General features: G+C 39.6%; 1 protein-coding gene across 1 annotated transcript in view; it reads right to left on the bottom strand.

Moving 5' to 3' along the window:
- INPP5F (inositol polyphosphate-5-phosphatase F) overlaps positions 1–25761 on the bottom strand; it is a 91518-nt gene that overhangs the window by 50942 nt on the left and 14815 nt on the right. The window contains exon 2 of the mRNA XM_068961477.1: positions 17718–17798. Within this exon, the coding sequence (XP_068817578.1) occupies positions 17718–17798 (81 nt within the window). The remainder of the gene's footprint in view (positions 1–17717; positions 17799–25761) is intronic.

Genomic DNA, 25761 nt, shown 5'->3' with positions numbered 1-25761 from the left:
TGGTTAGAACTCCAAGTTTCCATTACAAGGGCCACAGTTCAGTCCCTAGTCCAGGAAATAAAATCCCATGTTGTTTGAGAATGAGCCCCTAGCATTTTTTTTTAATGCAACACAGCTTTATCTAGTCTTTTCAAAGCATTCAATTTAGCCTTCATAGAAACAGGAAGTCATTCCTTTTATATTTACAGTTGATGGGTTTTAGTTATGTAATTACTGTATCAAGTAAAACAAATATGAACAGGTACGGAAATAAACACAACCTATACTCTACCAGAAGACAGAGGGCTTCCTACCCAGTCTCCACCAGACTTTAGAGCATCCAACACATCTACCAATACATTCTGCAGAGGCAGTGAGGAATGCTGGTTAATCTTAAGTGAGGTTCAATTAAAAGAGCTCCTACTGACAGAAATACATACACAGTACATAGTCTCTGTGCCAGTGAGGTATCTGTGTGAAAATAATTTTGTTTTCCTGATTTTTTTTTCCTTCTGGCTCACCTTTTTCCAAGACTGTTTCTGATTTTACTGGTTCAGTGGGATTTTTAAGACAATTCAAAAATAACATTTCTTTGGTACTCAGCCTTCTTTATGGTCCAATGCTCATAGCCAAACACAACTACTGGAAAAAACCATAGCTTTGTCTATATTGACCTTTCTCAGCAAAGTGATGTATCTGCTTTTTAATACGCTGTCTAGCTTTCCTTCCAGGGAAAAAGAGTCTTTTAATTTCATGGCTGCAGTCACCGTGAAGCCCGAGAAAATAAAATCTGTCACTGCTTCCAATTTTTCCCCCTCAGTTTGCTATAAAGTGATGGGACCAGATGCCATGACCTTAGTATTTTTTAATGTTGAGTTTCAAGCCAGCTTATACACAAAGGAATTTACAATTATATCCACATGCCAAATTACTAACATTTATTTACTACATACTCCAAAGTCCTAACATAATATTCAATAACCAATATGTAAATTCTTGAAGAGCTTCTGCAGATTATGCCTCTAGTAAGAGCTTAGAGTCCGCATTCGAACCAGACCAATCAGAGGATGGAAATGTGCTGCTGTGAAGGAAAAAGAGAATTAGGAAAGGCAATTACAGTTGGCTCACTTTTTCTTTCTTCTGTGTCAAGCTGACAATAAGAATACTTATGTATCTCTCTGCCATTTCAAGTTGACACTCTGAACTAATAAATTTAAGCCAAATGACTCACTGCTCCTTTTATACTTTAGGGCTTAGGTGCTTACAAATTTAACACTGCTTTGTCTTTCTGGTGACTTGAACTTTGGCTGTTTTTGAAATGTATATCTGTTTATGCTTCTTGCCTTAAAGTCTGTTTTGATATTATTATGAGCACAGCAGTTTTCAGTAGGTTAGCATTTGTTTGGTTTCTTTTTTCTATCCTTTTACTTTTAGCCTTTCTCTATACATATAGTTAAGGTATCTGTCTTAAAAGTAGCTTGTAGATGAATTTTACTTTTCCATTATGAAAAGCTTTGCTTTTTAACTACTAAATCCATTCATGGGCTTCCCTGGTGGCTCAGTGGTAAAGAACCCGCCTGCCAATGCAGGTGTATTCTTGCCTGGAAAATCCCATGGACAGAGGAGCTTGGCAGGCAACACTCCATGGGATCACAAAGAGTCAGACTTGACTTAGTGACTAAATGAGTCCATTTATATGTAATGTAATTGTTAAAACATTTAAGAATCATTCTACCATCTTACCATTTCTTCACGTGTTCTATATACTTTCTTTCCTTGTCTTCTTTTGGATTGAGTGTTAAAATTATTATTCCATTTCTTCCCTTTATTAGCTTTTTACAATCTTCTATTACTCTATTAGTGGTTATATTATAGGGTCTGATAACATGAGCCCTAACTTACAAAAGCCTAATGTAAATAAGTGCTTTTGCCAGTTCCTGGACAAGGAAAGGACCTGAGAACACCAGCCTTTTTTAGCTCACTATAGTTAGTATTATTGTTGTGTGTTTTCATTCTGTGTTAATTTTAAACCTCATATAAAGCTAACTTTGTTTAAATTTACCAACATGTACTCTTTCCATTGTTTTACGTTCCTTCCAACATTTCCACACTCCTATCTGGAATCATTTTCCTTCTGCCTGAAGAACTTCTTAGTATTTATTTTAGTGCAGATACTGGTGATGACAAATTCAGTTTGTTTGGCTCAAAATGTCTTTTCTTCCCTTAATTTTTGAAGGTATAAAATTCTAGACAAGCACTTTGAAGGTCTCATTCCACTGTCTTCCGGCTTCCACTGTTCCTACCAAAGCTTTATTGAACACCATTGAATTTAACATGTAGCTTTTCTTTGGCTGCTTTAGGACGTTTTCTTTGACTTCGGCTTTTATCAGTTTTAGTATAAGATGCTGAATTGTGGTTTTCTTCATATTTTTTCCTCTTGCAGTTCAAAGTATTTCTCGATATTGTGACTGTCAGAAACAATCTCTGACTAGTTTCTGTTGATCTCATTTTTTTAAATGTATGAAGTATCTTTAACTGATCTGTTATATAGCATAGTAACACACTATGCATTCTAAGAGAAGCTAATCATTGGGTAATATCCTAATGGCTTTGTTGTTTAGTCACCAAGTTATTCCCGACTCTTTTGTGACCTCATGGACTATAGCCTGCCAGGCTCTTCTGCCTATGGGATTTCCCAGGCAAGAAGAGAGGAGTGGGTTGCCATCTTCTTCTGCAGGGGATATTCCTGACCCAGAGACTGAACCTACATCTCCTGCATTGGCAGGTCGATTCTTTACTACTGAGCCACCATGGCTCATCTCAAGATAAATTATGTTTCAATGTGAAGGATCTCACCTTTTCTTTTTTCAAAATTGGTAGGAATTTAAATTCAGTCCACTGTGAGCATAAAACCTATTTCATTCATACCTATTACATAAGCTATTAATTGGCCATTTAGTACTTTTAAATGAATATAAGTCTATAGATTTTATGTAAGTTTATGCTCAGATGGCAAAGAATCTGCCTGCAATGCAGGAGACCTAGGTTCGATCCCTGCACCAAGAAGATCCCTTAGAGAAGGGAATGGCTATCCACTCTATTCTTGCCTGGAGAATTCCATGGACGGAGGAGCCTGCCAGGCTACAATCCATGGGGTCACAAAGAGTCGGACATGACTGAGCAACTAAACTGCATGAATTTAAATTTCTACTAAAAGATATGTATTCACAGTATGTTTAATATAATTTTTTGCTTTCTATTTAAGGCCATTTCTATTTTTAAAAAACTACATCAAGAAAAATACTTTTCCTAATAGAAACAGAAATAAAGTAGCATATTCCTTTGAATATATTTCAAGGAGCACCGTACATCATTATACATCAAGTAAGTAGAAATACAAATAATACTACAATGCTGTTTTTTTCCACTGTCAGATATCTGTAGTTAAAAGTACATCATATTGGGCTTCTAATAGTCTCAGTGACCAAAGAGTCAATCATTAATTTGTTCATCTTCCAAACATAGTAGCTACTCAGTGTTTCTTAATGATCACTCTATTGCCTACTAAAGTGTCCTAAATCTGCACATACAGAAAACCGACAGTGACTCATAAGGACAGTGTCTGGGACATGAGATACATTTATTAGGGTCCATTTCAAAGGTACCAAATGGTGCAACCAGAAGCGTATTCAGCTTAATCTACAAATTCAAACTCAGCCTAATAACAAAATCCCTAATAATGACCTGCCATAAAATTAATCTATTATAATCTATAAAAATATAAAGGCTTTTCTATCTATAACAGTCCTGCTGCTGCTGCCGCTGCTAAGTCGCTTCAGTCGTGTCCAACTCTGTGCGACCCCATAGACGGCAGCCCACCAGGCTCCACCATCCCTGGGATTCGCCAGGCAAGAATACTGGAGTGGGTTGCCATTTCCTTCTCCAATGCATGAAAGTGAAAAGTGAAAGTGAAGTTGCTCAGTCTTGTCTGACTCTTTGTGGACCCCATGGACTGCAGCCTACCAGGCTCCTCCGTCCATGGGATTTTCCAGGCAAGAGTACTGGAGTGGGGTGCCGTTGCCTTCTCCAATAACAGTCCTAGGAAACTACAAACATCTAAGTATGAATGAGCAAAATGAGTTTCTATTACAAGAGTACATTTTCCACATAACTGTGTCTTTCTCTTGCTAAAGTGCTAAGTAAGATGTTTCCTTACATATTTATTTAAAATGTTAATCTATTACATACTTTCCTACCTATTAAACCCCAGCATACTAAATATAATTGGGGTTATTTATGGCGAAGGTTTATCATGAAGATAAACTACTGTTTTGAGGAGTGACACAAGTATGCTGTGAGGTTGGAGGTTACAGGCCTCTCTGCTTGAGGGAACACAAGCCCACAGGCTGTAACAAACCTGAGAGCCAAGTCAAAGTCAATTAGATTAATAACCTTCATTTTCTGCCCTGGATGGCTGATACTGGCCACATCTAAGTAAGTGAGGTGTTTTTTTTTTTTTTAATCAAAAATACCCTTTTTAAAACACAATTAGACCTGATAATAATTTGATTGTAATCACTTCAAAATGTTCAGGAAGATAAAATGTTCAATAAGATAAAAACCTTACTAAGAATATAAAGGAGGAAATAATATGAATATAGGAAACACCTTTATAGGTGGCCCATACATACACTCAGTCACTCTTACCTTTACAAAATTCTTCTCTTTATGGAGTTAAGAACTTTTAATATCACTGCCATAGAAATCACTGAGAAAACAACTGGAATTTAAGAACAAATTCATTTATAACTGGATAGCAGAATGACTGAAACAGAAGAGGCAAGCTGGCCTACCTCTAACGTACCCCTCTGCCTGAGGATATGAAAATCTGTCAGTTAGAGATATGCTCAGAACTAAGCAGCATGCTTGTCTGATGCCCTTGGGAAAGCTCAGAACTGTGGGTCACCTTCCTGTGTCTCATTCAAGCACTGCTCCTACCAGGGAGGTGGCACAATCCATGCCAAGGAGATTGGAGCGCAGATAAGGGACAAGGGAGGTGATGGGAAACTCTGAAGCATAAAGTAATGGAGCCGACAGAGGGGAGCAAAGAGAGGAGGGAAGGGTCATTCAGCACCTAGGGAGAGAGCAAAAGGAAGACAGAAGCAAAAAACAGCAACAAGAAGATGCCAAAGAAAGGAGCCCCTCGCCGCTTAGCCCGCCTGCTTTCAAGACCCAAAGCTATTAACTGAATAGATCAGCTAAACTACAGTGAAAGAATCTTTTAAGGGTTAACCAGGAACCTAGTCACCAACATGAATCTTATCTCCAAAATCCATGAGTTCTGAGACCCTCTTGAATCAGTCACTCAGTTGTGTCCGACTGTTTGTGATCCCATGGACTATACAGTCCATGGAATTCTCCAGGCCAGAATACTGGAGTGGGTAGCCTTTCCCTTCTCCAGGGAATCTTCCCAACCCAGGGATCAAACCCAGGTCTCCCATGTTGCAGGCGGATTCTTTACCAGCTGAGCCACAAGGGAAGCCATGGATGAAAAACTGAATATTTAAAAAAAAAAAGAGAAAAACTGAATATAAAATGACTTTTTAATTACACTTTAGATTATCTGGTAGAAATGTTATATGACAAATAATACTGTTAATCTTTAAGATTCTTCCCTCAAAGTAACTTTCAGTTCAGTCTCTCAGTCATGTCCGACTCTTTGTGACCCCATGAATCGCAGCACGCCAGGCCTCCCTGTCAATCACCAACTCCTGGAGTTCACTCAGACTCACATCCATCAAGTCGGTGATGCCATCCATCCATCTCAGCCTCTGTTGTCCCCTTCTCCTTCTGCTCCCAATCCCTCTCAGCATCAACTCAGAGTCAACTCTTTGCATGAAGTGGCCAGCGTATTGGAGTTTCAGCCTCAGCATCAGTCCTTTCAATGAACACTCAGGACTGGTCTCCTTTAGGATGGACTGGTTGGATCTCCTTACAGACCAAGGAACTCGCAAGAGTCTTCTCCAGCACCACAGTTCAAAAGCATCAATTCTTCGCCCCTCAGCTTTCTTCACAGTCCAACTCTCACATCCATACATGACCACTGGAAAAACCATAGCCTTGACTAGACAGACCTTTGTTGGCAAAGTAATGTCTCTGCTTTTGAATATGCTGTCTGGGTTGGTCATAACTTTCCTTCCAAGGAGTAGGCATCTTTTAATTTCATGGCTGCAATCACCATCTGCAATGATTTTGGAGCCCCCCCCAAAAAAAGTCTGACACTGTTTCCCCATCTATTTGCCATGAAGTGATGGGACCAGATGCCATGATCTTAGTTTTCTGAATGTTGAGCTTTAAGCCAACTTTTTCACTGTCCTCTTTCACTTTCATCAAGAGGCTCTTTAGTTCTTCACTTTCTGCCATAAGGTGGTGTCATCTGTATACCTGAGGTTATTGATATTTCTCCCTGCAATCTTGATTCCAGCTGGTGTTTCATCCAGCCCAGCATTTCTCATGATGTACTCTGCATATAAGTTAAATAAGCAGGGTGACAATGCAGCCTTGACGTACTCCTTTCCCTATTTGGAACCAGTCTGTTGTTCCATGTCCAGTTCTAACTGTTGCTTCCTGACCTGCATACAGATTTCTCAAGAGGTAGGTCAGGTGGTCTGGTATTCTCAGCTCTTTAAGAATTTTCCAGTTTGTGGCGATCCACAGAGTCAAAGGCTTTGCCATAGTCAATAAAGCAGAAATAGATTTTTTCTGGAACACTCTTGCTTTTTCGATAATCCAGCAGATATTGGCAGTTTGATCTCTGGTTCCTCTGTCTTTTCTAAACCCAGCTTGAACATCTGGAAGTTCACGGTTCACATATTGCTGAAGCCTGGGTTGGAGAATTTTGAGCATTACTTTACTAGCATGTGAGATGAGTGCAATCGTGCAGTAGTTTGAGCATTCTTTGGCATTGCCTTTCTTTGGGACTGGAATGAAAACTGACCTTTTGAAAAAAGTCACCTTTAAATTATCAAAAGGTAGATTAATTATTAAAATAAGATAAAATCAGAAGTAATGATAAAAGGATACAAAAAAGTATTCTGACAAATATTTTCAGTGTCTTTATTGAGATATAATTTATATACCATAAAATTCACTCATTTTAAGTATAAACAAGCCAATGATTTTAATGAATTTATAACTGTGCAATCATTATCACAATCCTTACATGTTTCTATGAGTCATCAGTAGACAATAAAACAATCCTCTCCCACAATGCAATTGTACACAGACTATGAAACTCGTATTTAAACAGAAGTACTATCTGAAGGCCGTGCCCAAGAAGCAGGCCTCAAGCAGGGGCCCTGCCAGGCTTCTCTTCCCTTTCTCTAGTGCCCCTGAGGGGTGGGCCTTTCTAATGCCTTTATAGGAAAGTATGAAAGCAATGCTGGTGACATTCCATTCATTCACACTGTAGGTATAAAAATATTTCATATCACTGAGTGTCACAGCAAAGTCTCCATAGACAGCAAGGGACCAAAATCACACTTTTAAAATCATATACATAATACATTGTACCATTTTAAGGATCTCAATATCCTCACTACTTTAACAGTAGAAAAGCAGATGGTGATACTATTTTAATGAATGGGAGAGACTTGAGTGAATTGTGTCTGTAGCTGTTCAATACTAGGAGTAGTAATTCTCCTCATTACTAAACAAAGAGCCCCTATTGCTAAATAAATCAGGATTCCTGACAATTCTTTCTTCAAACTAGTTCTGAATACACTGTGGATATATTTGCATTTTATAGGCAGATATTTCATACCCTAACAAGCTTATCCTCGTGGAACTAGTTGTAAAGAACCCACCTGCCAATGCAGGAGACCTAAGAGACACAGGTTCGATCCCTGGGTCAGGAAGATACCTTGGAGGAGGAAATGGTAACCCACTCTGGTATTCTTGCATGGAGAATACCATGAACAGAGGAGTCCGGCGGGTTCCAGTCCACGGGGTCACAAAGAGTCAGACACGACTAAAGCAAATTAGCACCCATGCATGCACAGTCTTCAGGACACATACCCACAGGGGATACATTCCAGGACTCTCAGCAGATGCCTGAAACTGCAGACAGAACCAAACCTTATATACACATTCTTTCTTGAACATTGGGGTCATTACTAAGTAAAATAAGTTTACTTGAACACAGCACTATGATACCAACAGCCAATCTGATAACTGAACCAATTATGTGACTAAATGGGCTGGAAACATACTGTGTGGATACGCTGGACAAAGGGATGACTCATAACCCATGCCAGAGGGCACAGAGACATACCCTACTCACTGAATAGTGCTCACTAGTTATTTTCTGACTTCTTAGACTTAAAGTAGATCCAAAGCAAATGGGTAGGAGGTCGGGTAAGTGGACGCTCTGACTGTCCATTCGGCAGCTGGCAGTAAGGACACCACTCAGGACACCACACAATTTATAACTTGTGAATTGTTTATTTCTGGAATTTCCCATTTAATATTTTTGGACCATGGCTGACCACAGGTAACTGAAACTTCAGAAGGGGAAACTACGGACTGGGGTGCGGCAGGGGGAAGACTACTGTAGGTTTTAAAGAGCTTTTGTAATACATTTAAAACCTCCAGCCTCCAGCCATCTCGGGGGATTCCCAGGTGTCGCTAGTGTAGGATACATAAGAGAGGTGGGTTCGATCTCTGGGTGTGGAAAACCCCTTGGAGAAAGGCATAGAAACCCACTCCAGTATTCTTGCCTGGAGAATCCCATGGACAGAGGGGTCTGGCAGGCTACACTCCATAGGGTCACACAGAGTCAGACATGACTGAAACAACTGAGACACATAAGCCATCTTTTCAAGATTATCTGTGTGATGACATACTATCTCCTGGATGGAGGGCATTCCTACGGAGGTGATGTCTGAGTTGAAGTCAGAACTATTTCAGTAGGATAATTTGGACAGGGTCAGGGTGGGGAAAGCAAGAGGAGAGCAGTTGTTGGCAGAGTAAGCTGTGTGCAAAAAGATCTCCGTGACTGAGAAAACACATTTCAGGCCTCAGCTGAGACATCACTTCCTCAGGGATGCCTTCCATCCAGGAATCCCATCCCCACCAGTCACGCTCCTCTGCTACGTGCTTCAGAATATCCCACATTTGTCTTCTTCAGAAGCTTAAGTTTAACGATAAAACTCTGATCGGGCAATTAATGTCTAGCTCTTGAATTTGACTCCATGCTCCTGAAAGCTTTGCATTTTGTTAACCCTGTAGACCCCAGCATACAACAGGCACTCTGTAATTATCTGTTAAATAATTATGTGCTGAATATTTTTGAATAGCCACTGAATAGGGGAATACAGCAGTGAGCACAACAAACACAGCCCCTGCCTTGGAGCTCATCCTCTAGAGAGGGAAGAAGACAAAAAAGAAGAAAAAATAAAAGTAATGTGTCATTACAACTGTGGTAAGATCTGACCATCATTCTGACTTCCTCCTGGACACTACAAGGAATAGAAGACAATGATTTTTCATGAAGCTTTACTTTTCCTTCATCTATTTAGCACATTACATGTGCCTTTTGACTTTCTGTTCCTCATCCTAATAAATCCCAACCGATCAAAGTGGAGTCAGACACCTTCAGGCTGTCAAAGATAGACTCATTAGACCCTGGCTGAAAGTCTGCTGCTGCTGCTGCTGCTGCTAAGTCGCTTCAGTCGTGTCCGACTCTATGCGACCCCAGAGACGGCAGCCCACCAGGCTCCCCCGGCCCTGGGATTCTCCAGGCAAGAACACTGGAGTGGGTTGCCATTTCCTTCTCCAATGCATGAAAGTGAAAAGTGAAAGTGAAGTCGCTCAGTCATGTCCCAACTCTTAGCGACCCCATGGACTGCAGCCCACCAGGCTCCTCTGTCCATGGGATTTGCCAGGCAAGAGTACTGGAGTGGGTTGCCATTGCCTTCTCCAGCTGAAAGTCTACCTGCCTGCAAATGTCTGTGGGAAGAGACCTTCCAAACTGAAGAAAGGCCAACTATTCTAATTAGTTTGTTTTCTAGGCATCAGTGTTAATAGAACAATTTGAGGGGCAGAGCTTGCTATAAAAGGAAGGGCAATTGTCAGCAAAGGATTCCACAACCAAATAATACTTCTAAATTTTTTTCTATCACACATTTTTCTAAATGGGCACACAACTTATAAAATATAACCTTCACTAATGCTACTAATATTTCACTTCTAAAAACATTGCTTTTATAATCCCCACCATGTCATCTTTTAGTGACATGATAGTATCATTAGTTTCAGTAAAAATTAGTGTTACTGGAAAAAACAGTCTAAGTTTAACATTTATTCAAAATTATACATTCAGAACTTAAGTGTTCTTTAGTGACATGTTTTACCTTTAAAACTAAGGAAAAAATAATAATAATAGCCAGCATCTACTGAATGCCTACTATTATCAGAAGCCATGCTAAGCACTTAATAAGAATTTTATTAAACTTACCATAACCATATCTAGGTGGTTTCATCACCCAGCGACTGAGGCTTGGATGAATAACCTGATCCAAGGCAATCATGTGACCTCAAGGTTAGTCCAGTGCTGGGGCCAGTGCCTACCCAGTGATATTTGGGGAATGGCCTATTCCACTGTAAAATAAAAGGGCAGATGCAAAGGTGAGAATTCTCCTGGACATGCTTTTGTAGTGAGCATTCCAGAGGATGTTAGGTTCCTATTACAGATTGAATTAGGTCCCCTTAAAATTCATTATGTTGGAGTCCTAACCCCCAGAGCCTCAGAATGGGAGCCTGTTTTAAAGAATGGGATCTTTAAAGCTGTAATTAAGTTAAATGAGGTCATTAGGGTGCGCTCTAATCCCTACTGACCGGTGTCCTTATAAGAGGAAATCTGGAGACAAACACAGAGTGAGAATAATGTGAAGACACAAGGAGAAGATAGCCTTCTACAAGCCAGCAAAAGAGGCCTCAGAAGAAACCAACCCTGATGAGTAGATTTTAGACTTTAAGCCTCCAAAATGACAAGAAAATAAATTTGTTTAAGCCCTCAAGTTTGAGGAACTTTGCTGCGGCAGCCTAGCAAACTAATGCCGTTCCGAAGTCACGACTGCCTGATGACAGTCACAGCTCACCCACGCCGCTTTTAGACTGTCAATGACAACTGTTCAAGTAAACTTCTGTTCCCATCTCACTAGGCAAGAACAGAAATTCACGCATTAATATGTAGAGAATAAGTAGGAGGCAAAGAGGAGTGAGAAAGAGTTTAAGTACAGACACTTTCTTCCCCTCATCTTCTACCCTAGAAGGTAAGATGCTCCCATGGGCAAGTGCACTTGGAGTGATTATTTCAGTTCTAACACACATCAGGAGCACACTGCCCAGCAGGCAAGTTGATAGTGTGGTCAAAGCAAGAGCTTAGGTGGAACACAGGGTGGGGAGGAAATGAGGTATGCCCAGGACAGAGGATGAAGAAATAGAAGGCAGGAAGAGCAAGATGGATGCTCAGGGCATGGGAGCTGGGGTGGAGTGGCACAAAGGGTAGGGCTGCAGTTCTCTGGGTGAGGGAAAGAGCAGCAGGAGGCCCAGAAAAGAGATTTTCCTTTGTTTTTTTTCCCCTGTATCCTTTCTTAACAGCCAAACCTTAGAAGTGATGTGGCAAGAGGGGGCGGGGCAGGGGGAAAGTACAGAGATTAGGAGCGTGAAAAACTTTCCCAGCCCCGTTTACTTCTTTTTAATATTTTCTTTATTAGTTTCTCTAGTTCATTCTATTCGCTCATTTTTCCCTCTTCCAAAATATTCTACATGACAGGTATCTACACTGCCTACCAACTTCTTTTTGGTCCAAAGAAAGGCATGAGGTACAAGGAGGCAAAGTGCATGTAAACAGGGACTGACCACAAAAGACCACAGGAAATGCCCCCACCCGCCTAATGACCATACTTCCACTGCATCAAACTCACCAACCAGTAGCGTATTTGTACACTGCTTTAGGAAATGACTTGGGGTTTGTTTGCCAAGTTCAAATCCAAGTCAGTCCTGCTTTGACTGACTGTCCTGCTTAGTGTAGTGGGCATGTTTGAATTTTGTGACCAGGGAAGGGCCCTGACTCAGACTGAGCCAAAAAGGGTCTCTTCCCTAGGGTCTTAACTAGAGAGCCAGTCAATCTCTAGAAGTTGTAGGGGACATCAGATGCTGGTTAGCTTGAGGGCTAGCTGAAGTCGGTCTGAGTACCACATAAGGACAGAAATTTCATCCCACATACACAAACACAGAGAAACCCAAAAGACAAGAATGTACAAGAGATGTACAGAGACAAGCGATGGTCAGAGACTGTCTGCCACAGAATGTAATCTCAGATCCTGAACAAATCAACTTTTTGGTTTTGTTCCCTTGAATTCTAATAAAAACTTTTTTCATAAACTGATAGGTTTGTATTTGCAACCAAAAGAATTGATAAAATAGTGATAATTTACTAAGCACCTTTAGGTATATGACCTCACGTGAGACCCACAATACCCTCAGGAAAAATAAGTGAGCAGTTATTTTCACTCTTGTTTTATAGTTTACAAGGAAGTAGAGGCTCTGGGGCATTGGTGTCCCCAATGAACTAGCCTCCTGGGATGCAAACCTTTGCGAAGCCCCTTCCCATGTTGGTTCTGGGTTTAGCTGTGTGACCTCCTCTGACCAATGGGATATTAGCAAGCTCAGTGATGCAAGCAGAGGCTTGATAAGCCCTTCTACACTGGAACTTGTCACCTCAGCACCCTGAAAGGATGTCCAGGTACCCAGGAGACAGAGGGGGCCCAAAAAGAGGCCTCGTGAGCTACATGGAAGAAATGCCACATGAAGGAAAACTAAGGTGCCCCAGGCAAACCCCTAGCTGAGTGCTGCCACTCAGATGACCCTGGCCAACAGACGAAAAGGGCAGAAGAGCCACGTGTCAACCCACAGAACTTGAGATACTCTAAACTGTTACTGTTTTAAGGCTTTAAAACTTTTGTGGCAGTTTATTACACGGCAACAGATGAAACAGATGTTATGTAATTTCTCTCATATCTCAAAGCTCTAATAAATAAAGCTTGAATTTAGGTCTCTTGACTCATGTCAGTGATTTATTCATTGTTTCAAGATGTAACTGAAATTGGAGAAAAATAACTCAAAAGTTTCATATGCTTCACTTAAACAATAGAAAATGAATTTTAGCTCAGAACATTCAACTGTGAAATTATCCTGTCAGCATATAAATGAATTAAAAAATATAAGTATGTAAATGTGGACAGGTAGGAGAGTGTGACTAAAATACTTATTAGCATGTTACACAATGTCTAAATGCTTTTCTCCTTTGTGCTGAAAGAATTCAAAACTGCCAAAGACAGAATGTACAAGAACACTCACAGTGGTCTCATTTCTAATGGCAAAAAAAAGGCCCAGAAAACAAAAATTACCCAATAATGGGAAAAAGGACAAATTATGATATTGTATTACTAATACAATAATGAAAATAGGAACTAAAGTTTCATATATCAACAAAGTGGACAAATCTCAAAAGTATCCAGTTGTGTGGGTAGGGGCAACAAGCGAAAGAACACAAGTGGCTTAACATCATTTATACAAAATTTCCCAAATACAAAACTTAGCAACATATTATTTAGCAATATATATGTAACAAAAGCAATAATGAAAATCAATGGGCTAATAAGTACAATATTCAAAATCACAGGTTCTCTTGAAGGGAAAGAGACACTTGGAGAAAGGCAGCAAGAGTTCCAAAGACATTGGTTTCATTTCTTAATCTACATGGTAGATAAATGTGTTTAATTTACAACAAGTATACTGTGTATCGGTGACAAATAGCTCTGTGTCGATAAAATTTAACAATTTTTTAAAATAAACAAAAAAATTAGCAAAAAGAAATTAAGACTGTCTATGGCAATTTGTCAGAGAAGGCGATGGCACCCCACTCCAGTACTCTTGCCTGGAAAATCCCATGGACAGAGGAGCCTGGTAGGCTGCCGTCCATGGGGTCGCTAAGAGTCGGACATGACTAAGCGACTTCACTTTCACTTTTCACTTTCATGCATTGGAGAAGGAAATGGCAACCCACTCCAGTGTTCTTGACTGGAGAATCCCAGGGACAGGGGAGCCTGGTGGGCTGCCGTCTATGGGGTCGCACAGAGTCGGACACGACTGAAGCGACTTAGTAGCAGCAGCAGCAGCATGGCAATTTGTGCTTTATATTCAGAAATTAACCTGGCTTTCAAATGTGCAATAATTTTACCTTAAAAGAATTTTTAAAAACACAAAGGTGGCTACACTCCTGATTGCATAGCAGTAATAGCAAAGCTTCCTAAACTCACATTAAAATTGATAACAATGAAAAAATATATATTTAAATTTCGTGCTTAAAATATTTCAGTTAGTCCTTTTCGTGACATTTTGGGACCTGCCTATGTAACACCTACCTTTTAACAAAGTTCCCTCTGAACTCAGGGCACAGGTGCCTGTCCTTCCAAGGAAGGGTCTGGTGAATGAACTAGGCCTTCCATCAGTTTGCCTTCCCTGGACAGGACTCCTAGAAGCACCACGCTGTGCACTAACAGACCCTTTCTCTTCCCTGGCCAGAGCTGACTATATGAGGAATAGACAGCTGACCAAAGCGGATCAGTCCGAGTCTGCCACCTGCCTACCTCTCCAGCCTTATTCCCACTATTCTCTCCTTCAAAACCACTGAAGTTAGTGTATCTGTCAGAGCACCTATCACAATTAACAAATAATTATGCATTTATTTCAGTGATTAATCACTAATGTCTAGCCTTCCTTCTTAAACCGAAAGCTCCATGAGGGTGGGAACAGGTCAGTTTTTGCTTACTATTGTATTCCACCGACTAACATAAATCCTGAGAGTAGGCATTTAATAAGTTTCTGGGTTTAAGAGGAAGAAAGGATTTTAATATTATGCCTCCTTTCTCTAAAGCTTTATAGGCATCCCTTGGAGATACTGTACATTCAGTTCCAGACTACTGCAATGAAGCAAATACATCAATAAAACAAGTCACACAAATTTTTTTGGTTTCCCAGTGCCTATAAAAGTTGTTTACACCAAACTGTAGTCTACTAAGTGTGCAATGGATTATGTCTAAAAATGTACATACTTTAATTAAAAGTACTTCTTCACTGAACATATTGACTACAATGGAGAAAAGACAGGTTCTTCAGCAAGTAGTGTTGGAAAAGCTGGACAGCTCGTGTAAATCAATGAAGTTAAAACACACCCTCACACTATACACAAAAATAAACTCAAATGGTTTAAGACGACACCATAAAACTCCTAGAAGAGAACAAAGGCAAAACATTCTCTGACATAAATCATACCACTGTTTTCTAAATTCAGTCTCCCCAGGCTATAGACATAAAAACCAAAAATAAACAAATGGAACTTAATCCAAACTTATAAGCTTTTATACAACAAAGGAAGCCAAAAACAAAATGAAAAGACAATCTACAGAATAGGAGAAAATATTTGCAAACCATGTCACTCACAAGGGCTTAATTTCCAAACTACCACAAACAGCTCATACATCTCAGTAACAAAAAACCAAACAATTCAATCAAAAATGGGCAAAAAATGACCTTAAGTTAACATTTCTCCTAAGAAGTCATACAGATGGCCAATGAGCAGTTGAAAGAGATGCTCAACAATGCTAATTATTAGAGAAATGCAAATCAAAACAATGAGGTACCACCTCACACCAGTCAGAATGGCCATTATTAAAAAGTTTACAAATAACAAATGTTGCAGAGAGTGTGGAGCAAAGGAAACCTTCCAACACTGTTGGTGGGAATGTAAACTGGTACAGCCACAAAGAAAACAGTATGGAGGTTTCTTTAAAAACACAGTTGTCACATGATCCAGTAATCTCACCCCAGGGCACATATCCAGAGAAAACTATAATTTGGAAAGATACATAGCAATGTACCAAAGTTCACAGCAGCACTATTTATTTATAACTGCCAAGACATGGAAGCAACTAAATGTCCATCAACAGATGAATGGATAAAGAAGATGTGGTATATAGGCAATAGAAAACTATTCAGCCTTAATAAAGAATGAAATAATGTCATTTGCAGCAACATGGGTAGACCTAGAGATTACTACCACTAAGTCGCTTCAGTCATGTTCGACCCTGTACGACCCCATAGACGGCAGCCCACCAGGCTCCCCCGTCCCTGGGATTCTCCAGGCAAGAACACTGGAGTGGGCTGCCATTTCCTTCTCCAATGCATAAAAGTGGAAAGTGAAAGTGAAGTCGCTCAGTCGTGTCCGACTCTTAGCGACCCCATGGACTGCAGCCCACCAGGCTCCTCTGTCCATGGGATTTTCCAGGCAAGAGCACTGGAGTGGGGTGCCACTGCCTTCTCCGGACCTAGAGATTATCATAAGGTAAATAAGCCAGAAAGAGAAAGTCAAATACCATATGTTATCACTTACCCATGGAATCTAAAATATAACACAAATGAACTTATTTTCGAAATAGAGAAAGACTCAGACTTAAAAAACAAACTTACAGTTACCAAAGGGAAGAAGGATAGGGGAAGGATAAACTAGGAGTTTGGAATTAGCAGGTACAAACTTCTATATATAAATATAAAATAGATAAACAACAAGATTCTATTTATTACACAGGGAGATATAGTCAATATCTTATATTAACCTATAATATAAAAGAACATGAAAATGTGTGTGTGTATATATATATACATAACTGAATCACTTTGCTGTATACCAGAAACTAACACTGTATATCAACTATCCTTCAATTAAAAAATACTTTCTTACTAAAAAATGTCAGCCATCATCTGAGCCTTCAGTGAATCATAACAGTAAAAAGATCACTGATCACAGATCACCATAACAAATATAAAGTTTGCAATATTGTAAGAATTACCTAAATGTGACACAGAGATATGAAATGACCAAATGCTGTTGGAAAAATGGGTCCAATGTATTTGCTGGGCTCAGAACTGCCATAAACCTTCAATGTGTAAAAAAACACAACATCTGCAAAGGACAATAAAATGACGGATGCCTGTATTTTTGTTTCCCTTATACGGATGATGAGGAAAAGTTAAAATTTTACATAACCTCCTTTTCCTTCTGCCTCTATAACTCAGTTTGCCCCTTGCAAAATCTAGATCACGTAGGTCATGCAGTTTCAGAAAGTGGGGACTTGCAATACTAGGAACTGGAGTTTATCTCACTCACCCTTGTCCTGCTCTTTTGCAATCGCCCAGCCCCTGCAAACCTGCTTAATCATGCCTGTCCAGGTCAGGCATCCCCCTCCCCATCTTGACCACTGTTCCTGCGCTCACGAAACTCCTTAGTTTAAACCAGCCTATTAACTGCTAGTGTTGCCCACTACAGTCTGTCTATAAAAACTCTGTAATCTCTTTGTTCGGGGCTCAGAGTCTGGAGTGTTAACTCCTCTGGGCCCGCTGGCATAATAAACTTGAGTTCTCCAACTCTCCGAGCGTAGTGCTTGGTTTCTCAAGTACTGGTTTCTGCAACAAGGAAATATACCCACTTTGGGTAGATCCAAAATTAAGGTAAAGGAATCCAAGCCATTATAGAATCTACATTTATCCTCAAAGAAGACAATGTCATAGAATGCCACATTAAATTTGACAAGCTTAAAGAGTTTACAGAAACATACCTGAATGAAGCTGAATTTTTCCAATAACACCTTCTACCAACCCCAAACAAATGGGATTCCACGCAAGAAGCAGATCGGTAGCTAAAATAAAATGAGAAGCGGTCATGAGAAAGTATTCATTGGAAAACATTAAAACAATATCTTTATAGAGAACAAACTAGTGGTTACCAGTGGGGAAAGGAGAAGGGACAAGATAAAGGTGAGGGAAGGGGAGGCACAAACTAGGGGTGTCAGATGGGCTCAAGGATGGATCATATAATACAACACATGGGATAGAACCAATATTTCCTGATAACTGTAAATAGAAAGTAACCTTTAACACTGTATAAAAATAAAAATTTTAAAAAGAAATGTCACAGAAAAGTCACAAGATGCTTTAAAAAACACAGTGTCTTTAGCAATGTATTAAAAAATGATCAGCAACCCAAAAGAGCAGGTATCCACACCCAGGACCGAATACATTACTAACAAGCCACTGTAGAGAAAGCACTAAATCCAAGGCCTGAGTAAGTTCTCTAACACAAGGACAGTTACGGGAGGATGATTGACATTCTAAAACTCTACTTGGATGGGAGGCAGTACTTTGGCGCCCTGCAGTGGAGGAAGGAAGCTGGTACAATATAAGAGGGCAACGAGAGGAGTTATCCAAGGTCCTACTGCCAAAGCCAGTTTCAGATCCAGAGACAAGGACTGAGAAACGCCCCCAGAGATGTCCACTTACTGAATCACACTCCAGAAAATATCCTTTCCTGAAGAAGCTAGCACCAAACAAAGAAATTAGAAAGCCAGTTCTCTTTCATGTGACTTCTATGGCAACAACAACAGGGATCACTTCTATTTATACTGAGTGCCTACTATGTGCCAGGCATCCCAGTCAGGGTTTCTCATCTGAACCACAGAACAAGACAGTGACTTGGATGACTGTATTCTCAATTCTCCCAAGGATGGTAGATCATTTGTACCATTCTAGACACACAGAAGAGAAGCTCATTCACTACACACAATAGATGCCTGAGGATTTTAGGGCTGAATTCTGTTGTGGAACCCAGGCTACAAAAGGCTGTTATACCCATGGAGATAAAGGTAATATTAGTGGTGGCTCAATAGCAAGAAAAGATTAGCAAGAATGCAAACAATATTTCTTTTAGCAGAAATTTTAAATTACATTTTAATTATTACCATTTAAATTCTATTTTAATGACATGTATAATCAATTTGTAACTCATGTGGGTAATTACAAAAGACTTAGTCTCCAAGTTCATTTGAGTTTTGACTATTATATCTTGAACATCTTTGTTATTAATGATATATTCAGTGGGAGGCAAAAAAAAAGTTGACTTCTGTTTTTATTACAAGAATTAAAGTAAAACAGAGAATTAATTTTTTAAAGAAATGATACATACTATCATTTCTAATCCTGATGACTCTAGCAGTTAGGTACTAGGAGTCCCAAATCACAGATGAGGAAATGCAATCTTAGAAAAGTAAAGTGGCCATATCACACAATGGGCCAAGGGCAGAGCTGCAATTCAAACCCATGTCTACACCACATGGCCTGTGCTCTTAACCATCCAAACACAGGACCTATACATACATGGAACTAATCAATAAGACAATATTTACATTTTAAGTAACATGCATTCTTATAAAACTAATACACTGTAAGATTGGAAAAAATACTTTATCACTTCCATCCTGTCACCCAGAGATAATATTTTGCTACATTTCACATCATATATTTGTCTGCATATCCAACTGCAATATTGCAAATATATCACTGTATGCTAACTTTTTCTTATAATATTTCATGAGTATTTTCTCACATCTTTAAAATATTCTTCAAAATTATAACTTCACAGCTGTCTAATTTTCCACTTAAGGAAGCACTTTCTCACTCTTGGGCATAAGTCATTTCCAGGTTTTTCCCTATTATAAAAAATGCTGTGATAAATGATGAACATTATCCAAGTATTTTATTTGTTAATTAATAGCTTTAGGACAAACTCTTAGGGATGAAATCAGTAGGTGAAAACTTTAAAAAAAATTAAAGCTTTCAATACTATCAACAAAGTTTATACACCAAGTTATATTTCTACTAGAAGCATATGAAAATGCTTCTTACGCTTGCCATCATTTAAAATTTCTTTGTAAATTTTGCTATTTTGATGGCATCCACTGCCTAAATGATGTTTATTTTCTTTTCATTGCTGGTAAGATTAAACATTTAATTAAAAAACTGGCTGCTTATGGTTCTTCTTCTATGATTTCCTTATTCAGATCTAAGAATTTTTTTTTATGTTCCTTATGGATTTATGAGTTTTTATACTAAGGATATCAACTCTGACATGTTTGTAAATACTTTGTTTTAAATTTTTATACAAATCACTTTCATTATCCATCAGTTTTTCACTTATTATATTATCAAGTTGTTCCTTAGTGGTAGTAGTGTTAGTCACTCAGTCAGGTCCGACTCTTTGCAGCCCCATGGACTGTGGCCTGTCGGGCTCCTCTGTCCATGGGATTATCCAGGCAAGAATACATGACTGGGTTGCCATTTCCTTCTCCAGAGGATCTTCTCCACCCAGGGATCGAACCCAAGTCTTCTGCACTGCAGGCAGATTCTTTACCATCTGAGCTACAGGGAAGATCACTAAGTTGTTCCTTATCTGTTATCAATCATTTATTAATTTTACCCCTTTTTTAATTTATAAAAATCTAACACTAACCCTGGAATTCATGTTGGTATATAAACTAGAAGTATCCTGATTTCTTTTCAAATAACCAGAATCCCTGTCAGGCAGGCCACATCTCAACCTCTACCAACACTGATGCCCCTGCTAAGGAAAGAGCTCCAGCTAGTCATAATCTCACGCTGACCCCAGATGAACAAACACAGTTGCAAGATTCTATCCCTCAGGTATCAAATGAGCTCAAGGTATATGGAGGAGGATGAAAAGTCAGCGCTAAAGCAGTCACGGACAGTTGCGCAGAGGAAGTGGAACTTCAAGCGTAAGGAAATCAGAAAGAAGAATGATGTGGCAGAAAGAAAGTACAAGGTTTGTTTTGGAATCCATCCCTTCACTGGGGAAATACTTATCAAGTACATTTCAGGAACCAGGCACTGAGAAGATATGAAAATAAAGGAGCAAACAATATAGATCAGAAGACCAAAGAGGATGGTGAGTATGGTGGAGATCTTCATTGGGAAGACTAGAAAAAGTACACTGAGGCCAATAAGAAGGGACTTGAATAAAAGACTAATTAAGGAACCTTACTTCCTGGAGGCCTTGGCAGGCAAATAATAACAAAAGTAAAACAAGACTGCAGCCAGGGATTAGCTGACAGCACTGAAAGGAGGTGGAGACTACGAACAAGGAAAGGAGCGAGATGGTTTTTATTACAAGAGTGTTGGCTTGAAAGGATATGGTAGTTGGGGAGTAGGGTGGGCAGTAGGTGAAGAAAGTACAGAAGGAGATTAACATGAAACACCTTAAAGGAAGCTACACAAAGGACAGGAAGAGGATAAACTCACCAATGACAGTGAAACAGTCATCCTCTCCAGAGAGGGATAAGATGAGGACGGAGATGAGTAAGAAGGAGCAAGGGTATATAGGAGCTGGCAGAAAAGGCAGGTGAAAACCTCTTAACTCAATAATACCCTTTTCGCACCTATGGTATTTTGAACCATTTGACTGTATCAGCCATTGAAGAAAATTAAAATTTCACTTAAAAAAAAAAAACTATATTTTGTGGTCTAACTGACTAAAAATAATAGTCATTGATAATGTTTGAGATCCAAAGAGAGAACCAGGTAAGTTCATTAAGACTGAGTTCATGATGGGATGGTCAAGGGGAAATGTCTAGGTATAAGAAACAGAGGAGATATTAAAGGAGGAAAAGAAAACAAAAGAAAATGAAATCAAAAGTACAGGTACACAAGTGAACAGGGCAGGGGGGGAGATATTACTTTTTACTAAGGCTGGAAGAAAAGGTGAAAAAGCTAAATATAGAAATGGAGCTGAAAAGCAGATCCATGTTTCGAATGGCCCTGACTCAGTACAAATAGGAGTCCAAGTCATCTTCTCTATAGCAGGGGGAGGACAGAGGCAGAACAGGAGGAGTAGCAGATGCTAGGCGTGGTGAGGAGAATCCAGAAAGTCCGTTTGTAAATGTTCTGTCTGTACTTGAAAAGCATGTATATTTGCTTAGTGTTTTCAAGAAAAAGGGCATCAGTTTAATCCATTAGTGGGTCATTTTATCAGTTCTGTACAATGAGATCAGCACTAACTAGCAATGAAACAGAAAACAGAAAAACTGCACCACGTAAGGAGAAACATTTCACAAAACTTTTGTTTCCGGTACATACACACATGTGTCTGTTCAGGTCAGGATTTTTAAAAGTATTTCTTACTTCAAACACAGAATACACTATTAAACTCTAGGGTAAGGGCTCTTTATCAACTTTGTTATTTTCTTCAACTGCTCTATGTACTTGCTAATTATTTGACTGCTTAGCCTAATACTGACAGTTTGAGAGGGGTTTTTGTTTTGCTTTGTTTTTTAAATCTCATGCTATATGTATTCCCCCCTCCCATTTTTCCTTTGTAATTTCTGCATTATATTTTTTGAAACTATGTTGTCAGGCATATACAGATTCAGAATTATATCTTCCTGGTGAACTGCTCTGTTCATCAGGATGTAATAACTGCCTTTATTTCTAATAATGCTCTTTTGCCCTAAAGTCTAGTTTGTCTAAGATTAATATTGTAAAAGAAATATATCAAGCATTAAAAAAAATAAGTACATACAACACAGAACACTGTTAATCCCATCATATTACTTCTCCTACACCCCAAGCCTGAAAAACAAAGTCCAAATTCCTTGGAAAAGCTTGCAAGGCTGTGCATGGGTTGTTCCTGTCTACTCTCTTCCTGCCTCCCCACCCCCAGCATCCTTCATCTTCCAGAAGTGTCCGAGGGCTGAGCCTGGAATGCTGCTCCCCACCCACTTCAGCCTGCTTTTCATTCCTGACTCAGAACAAGGGTCACTGGTGTTCCCTGACACATTCCCCTCTCCACCCACCCAGCAGAACTGATCAGGCTCTCTTTTGTGAGCCCCCTGGAACCGGCTCATATACCCATCGTGACTTATCATTTTGGTTTAATGCACCTAATTATTGATTTGCCTGTCTCTCTGACTGAACAGGAAGCCCATCAAGAACAGAAAGTTCATTGAGACCTGGTCTCATTCAGCTTTATGTCTCAAGTGCATGATACATACACTGCAGGCTCCAAAATGCTGAATGGACAACTGAACCTATGACTCAGAATGAAGAAGTAGGTTGGAGTCAGATAATTTGCATTGAATCACATTAGAAGCATTCAGTATCTGAAGTGGCAAAGTGAAAGTCATCTGCAGTATTTCAAACAAACATAATCATGGCTGGCAGGGGTTAAAGTGTCCGATACTAACTACCCATATTGTGAAAACCGAAACCCCATTTCTCACTCTCAGTCCAATGCTCTATCATACCTCTAATACCATAAGCTTCCCTACCAGGTGTGATTACTCAAATATGATGCTCTCATTTTTAAATTATACGGAGTCTTCCAGCTCACCACCATCATTCCAGCTGCACAAGCCAGAACCTGGGAGACATTCAAAATGGTTTCCTTCCTCACCAAGTCCTGTTGACTCCACCTCCTCATATGTGACGTTTCACTTCTCTCCATCCGCACTGCTGCTGTACTTGTTGAGAACCAGGACCTCCTCCATCTGGGTCATGAGAAAAGCCCTGGGCAGCCTCGCAGCCAGCAGATTGTTTAATACATAACAGGCACTCACATATTTACTGAATGCAATGAAGACTCTAAATGGTTTGGTACGGTAAGGCCCTAAGGTAAAAGGCAGGAAGCTGTAAGAATAAGGCTGAGAAACCAAACAGGGACCAACTCAGGAGGGCCACAGATAGTAAATTCAGGAGCCATTTCCTCCAGAGAGGGCAGATTTGCATGTGAGATTGAACTTTAGGGCCACTATGTACAGAGTGGACCCAAAGGGGCAGTCCTAAAGCCGGAGATCCAATGACAGGCGTGTGCAGAAGGGCGGCCTGGCTCCAAGTCTGGAAATGAAAGGCTGGAGAGAGTCCAGAGATTCTACAACCTGCGTTCCGTGTCCCGAGAGAAAGTCCTACTAGCTCTACTGTAGTCTCAGAACCTCTTTCAACTTCAGGTTCCTCTTTTGTAAGCAGGAATCCATCTAACTTACAGGGTTTTCATGAGGATTAAATGAAAGAATTGTGTGAAAGTACCCAGCACAATGTCTGGCACATAAATGTTCAATAACTTTTACTTCAAGTTGGGAAATGTATATGCATTTAAAATACCACTCAATAAATCTCTCTCTAGATTTTTATATCAAGAGTCTACATATGGCTTTTTTTTTTTTTTTTCAGAAAAGGATATTTAAAAAAACAACTTCAATAATGTTTTTTTGCATTAAAATTTATGGTAAGGCCATAATCCCTAAAGGCTTTCTGAGAGTAATAAAGGTTTTATGAAATATCTCAAGGCTTATATATGCCCCCAAAATTCTGTTTCTTCAGAATGTGAAACAGATACCGGGCTCTGATGCAGCTCAAAATTAGGCATGCAGTCTCAGTCCCAGGAACCCAATTCAGGTCCAAATGGCAAATCAAGCATGACTGCAAGCTTCCTCCCCTCCCTGAAGTCCCTTACACTGCAGAGGAAAAATCGAGAAGAGGTAAAGTCTAAATGGAGGTTGAAATATTGCTTGGGAAAAGACACAGACATCAGTTCAGTTCAGTCACTCAGTCGTGTTCAACTGTTTGCAACCCTATGGACTGCAGCACGCCAGGCCTCCCTGTCCATCACCAACTCCTGGAGTTTACTCAAACCCATGTCCACTGAGTCAGTGATGCCATCCAACCATCTCATCCTCTGTTGTCTCCTTCTCCTCCTGCCTTCAATCTTTCCCAGCATCAGGGTCTTTTCCAGTGGGTTAGTTCTTCCCATCAGGTGGCCAAAATACTGGAGTTTCAGCTTCAGCATCAGTCCTTCCAATGAATATTCAGGACTGATTTCCTTTAGGATGGACTGGTTGGATCTCCTTGCTGTCCAAGGGACTCTCAAGAGTCTTTTCCAACACCACAGTTCAAAAGTACCAATTCTTCAGCGCTCAGCTTTTTTTATAGTCCAACTCTCACATCCATACATGACTACTGGAAAAACCATAGCTTTGACTAGACAGACCTTTGTTGGCAAAGTACTGTCTCTGCTTTTTTAATATGCTATAGACATCAGTAGACTTCAGTTGTATATGTGAAAATAAGTAGTGTCTGAAGTTCTGAGAAACACAAGGATGAAAAACAGGATGGGTAACTTCTAATCAGCAACAGAAAAATATCTGAAAAATTTCACACCATCCAAAAAACAAAATAAAATAAAAATCATACTACCCAGTGGAACACAGTAAAAGGTGATAGAAAAAAAAAAACTGAGAAAAAGCACAATAAATGGAAAAGATGAGTAAGAGGCAGTGTTGTTGTTATTAATTATAATAAATGTAAAATGTCAACTTACCAATTAAAAGACTCCTAAAGACTCAAAAAGAAGACTATCAAGTCTCAATTTTCCTATCAATTTAATTCTAGACCTATTTTGTTTACAGAATATGCTTTTCAAAAGAAGATTAGGAAACAATACATTTGTTGCAGCGGATCAATTACACGGCTGTTTGTGGAGGGATGGGATGTATGCTTGCAGCCTAGCACAGGGTTTGACACACAACAGGGACTCACTCATTCAACGGCAGCTGAACCAGAGAAATAGGTAAATAGGAACAAGCATGAAAGAGTGAATTGGAAATCTTCTCCCACCAATTGCTTATTGTCTTTGACTTTTAATAAGACTGACATCTTAAGTTTTTACTGTTTTAAAAAACAGTCCCTTAACACTGTTCTTGATTAGAGAAATGCAAATCAAAACTACAATCAAGTATCATCTCACACTGGACAGAATGGCCA

This window comes from Capricornis sumatraensis, chromosome 23 (genome assembly GCF_032405125.1).
Source record: "Capricornis sumatraensis isolate serow.1 chromosome 23, serow.2, whole genome shotgun sequence".
NCBI lineage: Eukaryota > Metazoa > Chordata > Mammalia > Artiodactyla > Bovidae > Capricornis > Capricornis sumatraensis.
This window is presented reverse-complemented; position numbering and strand designations above follow the sequence as displayed.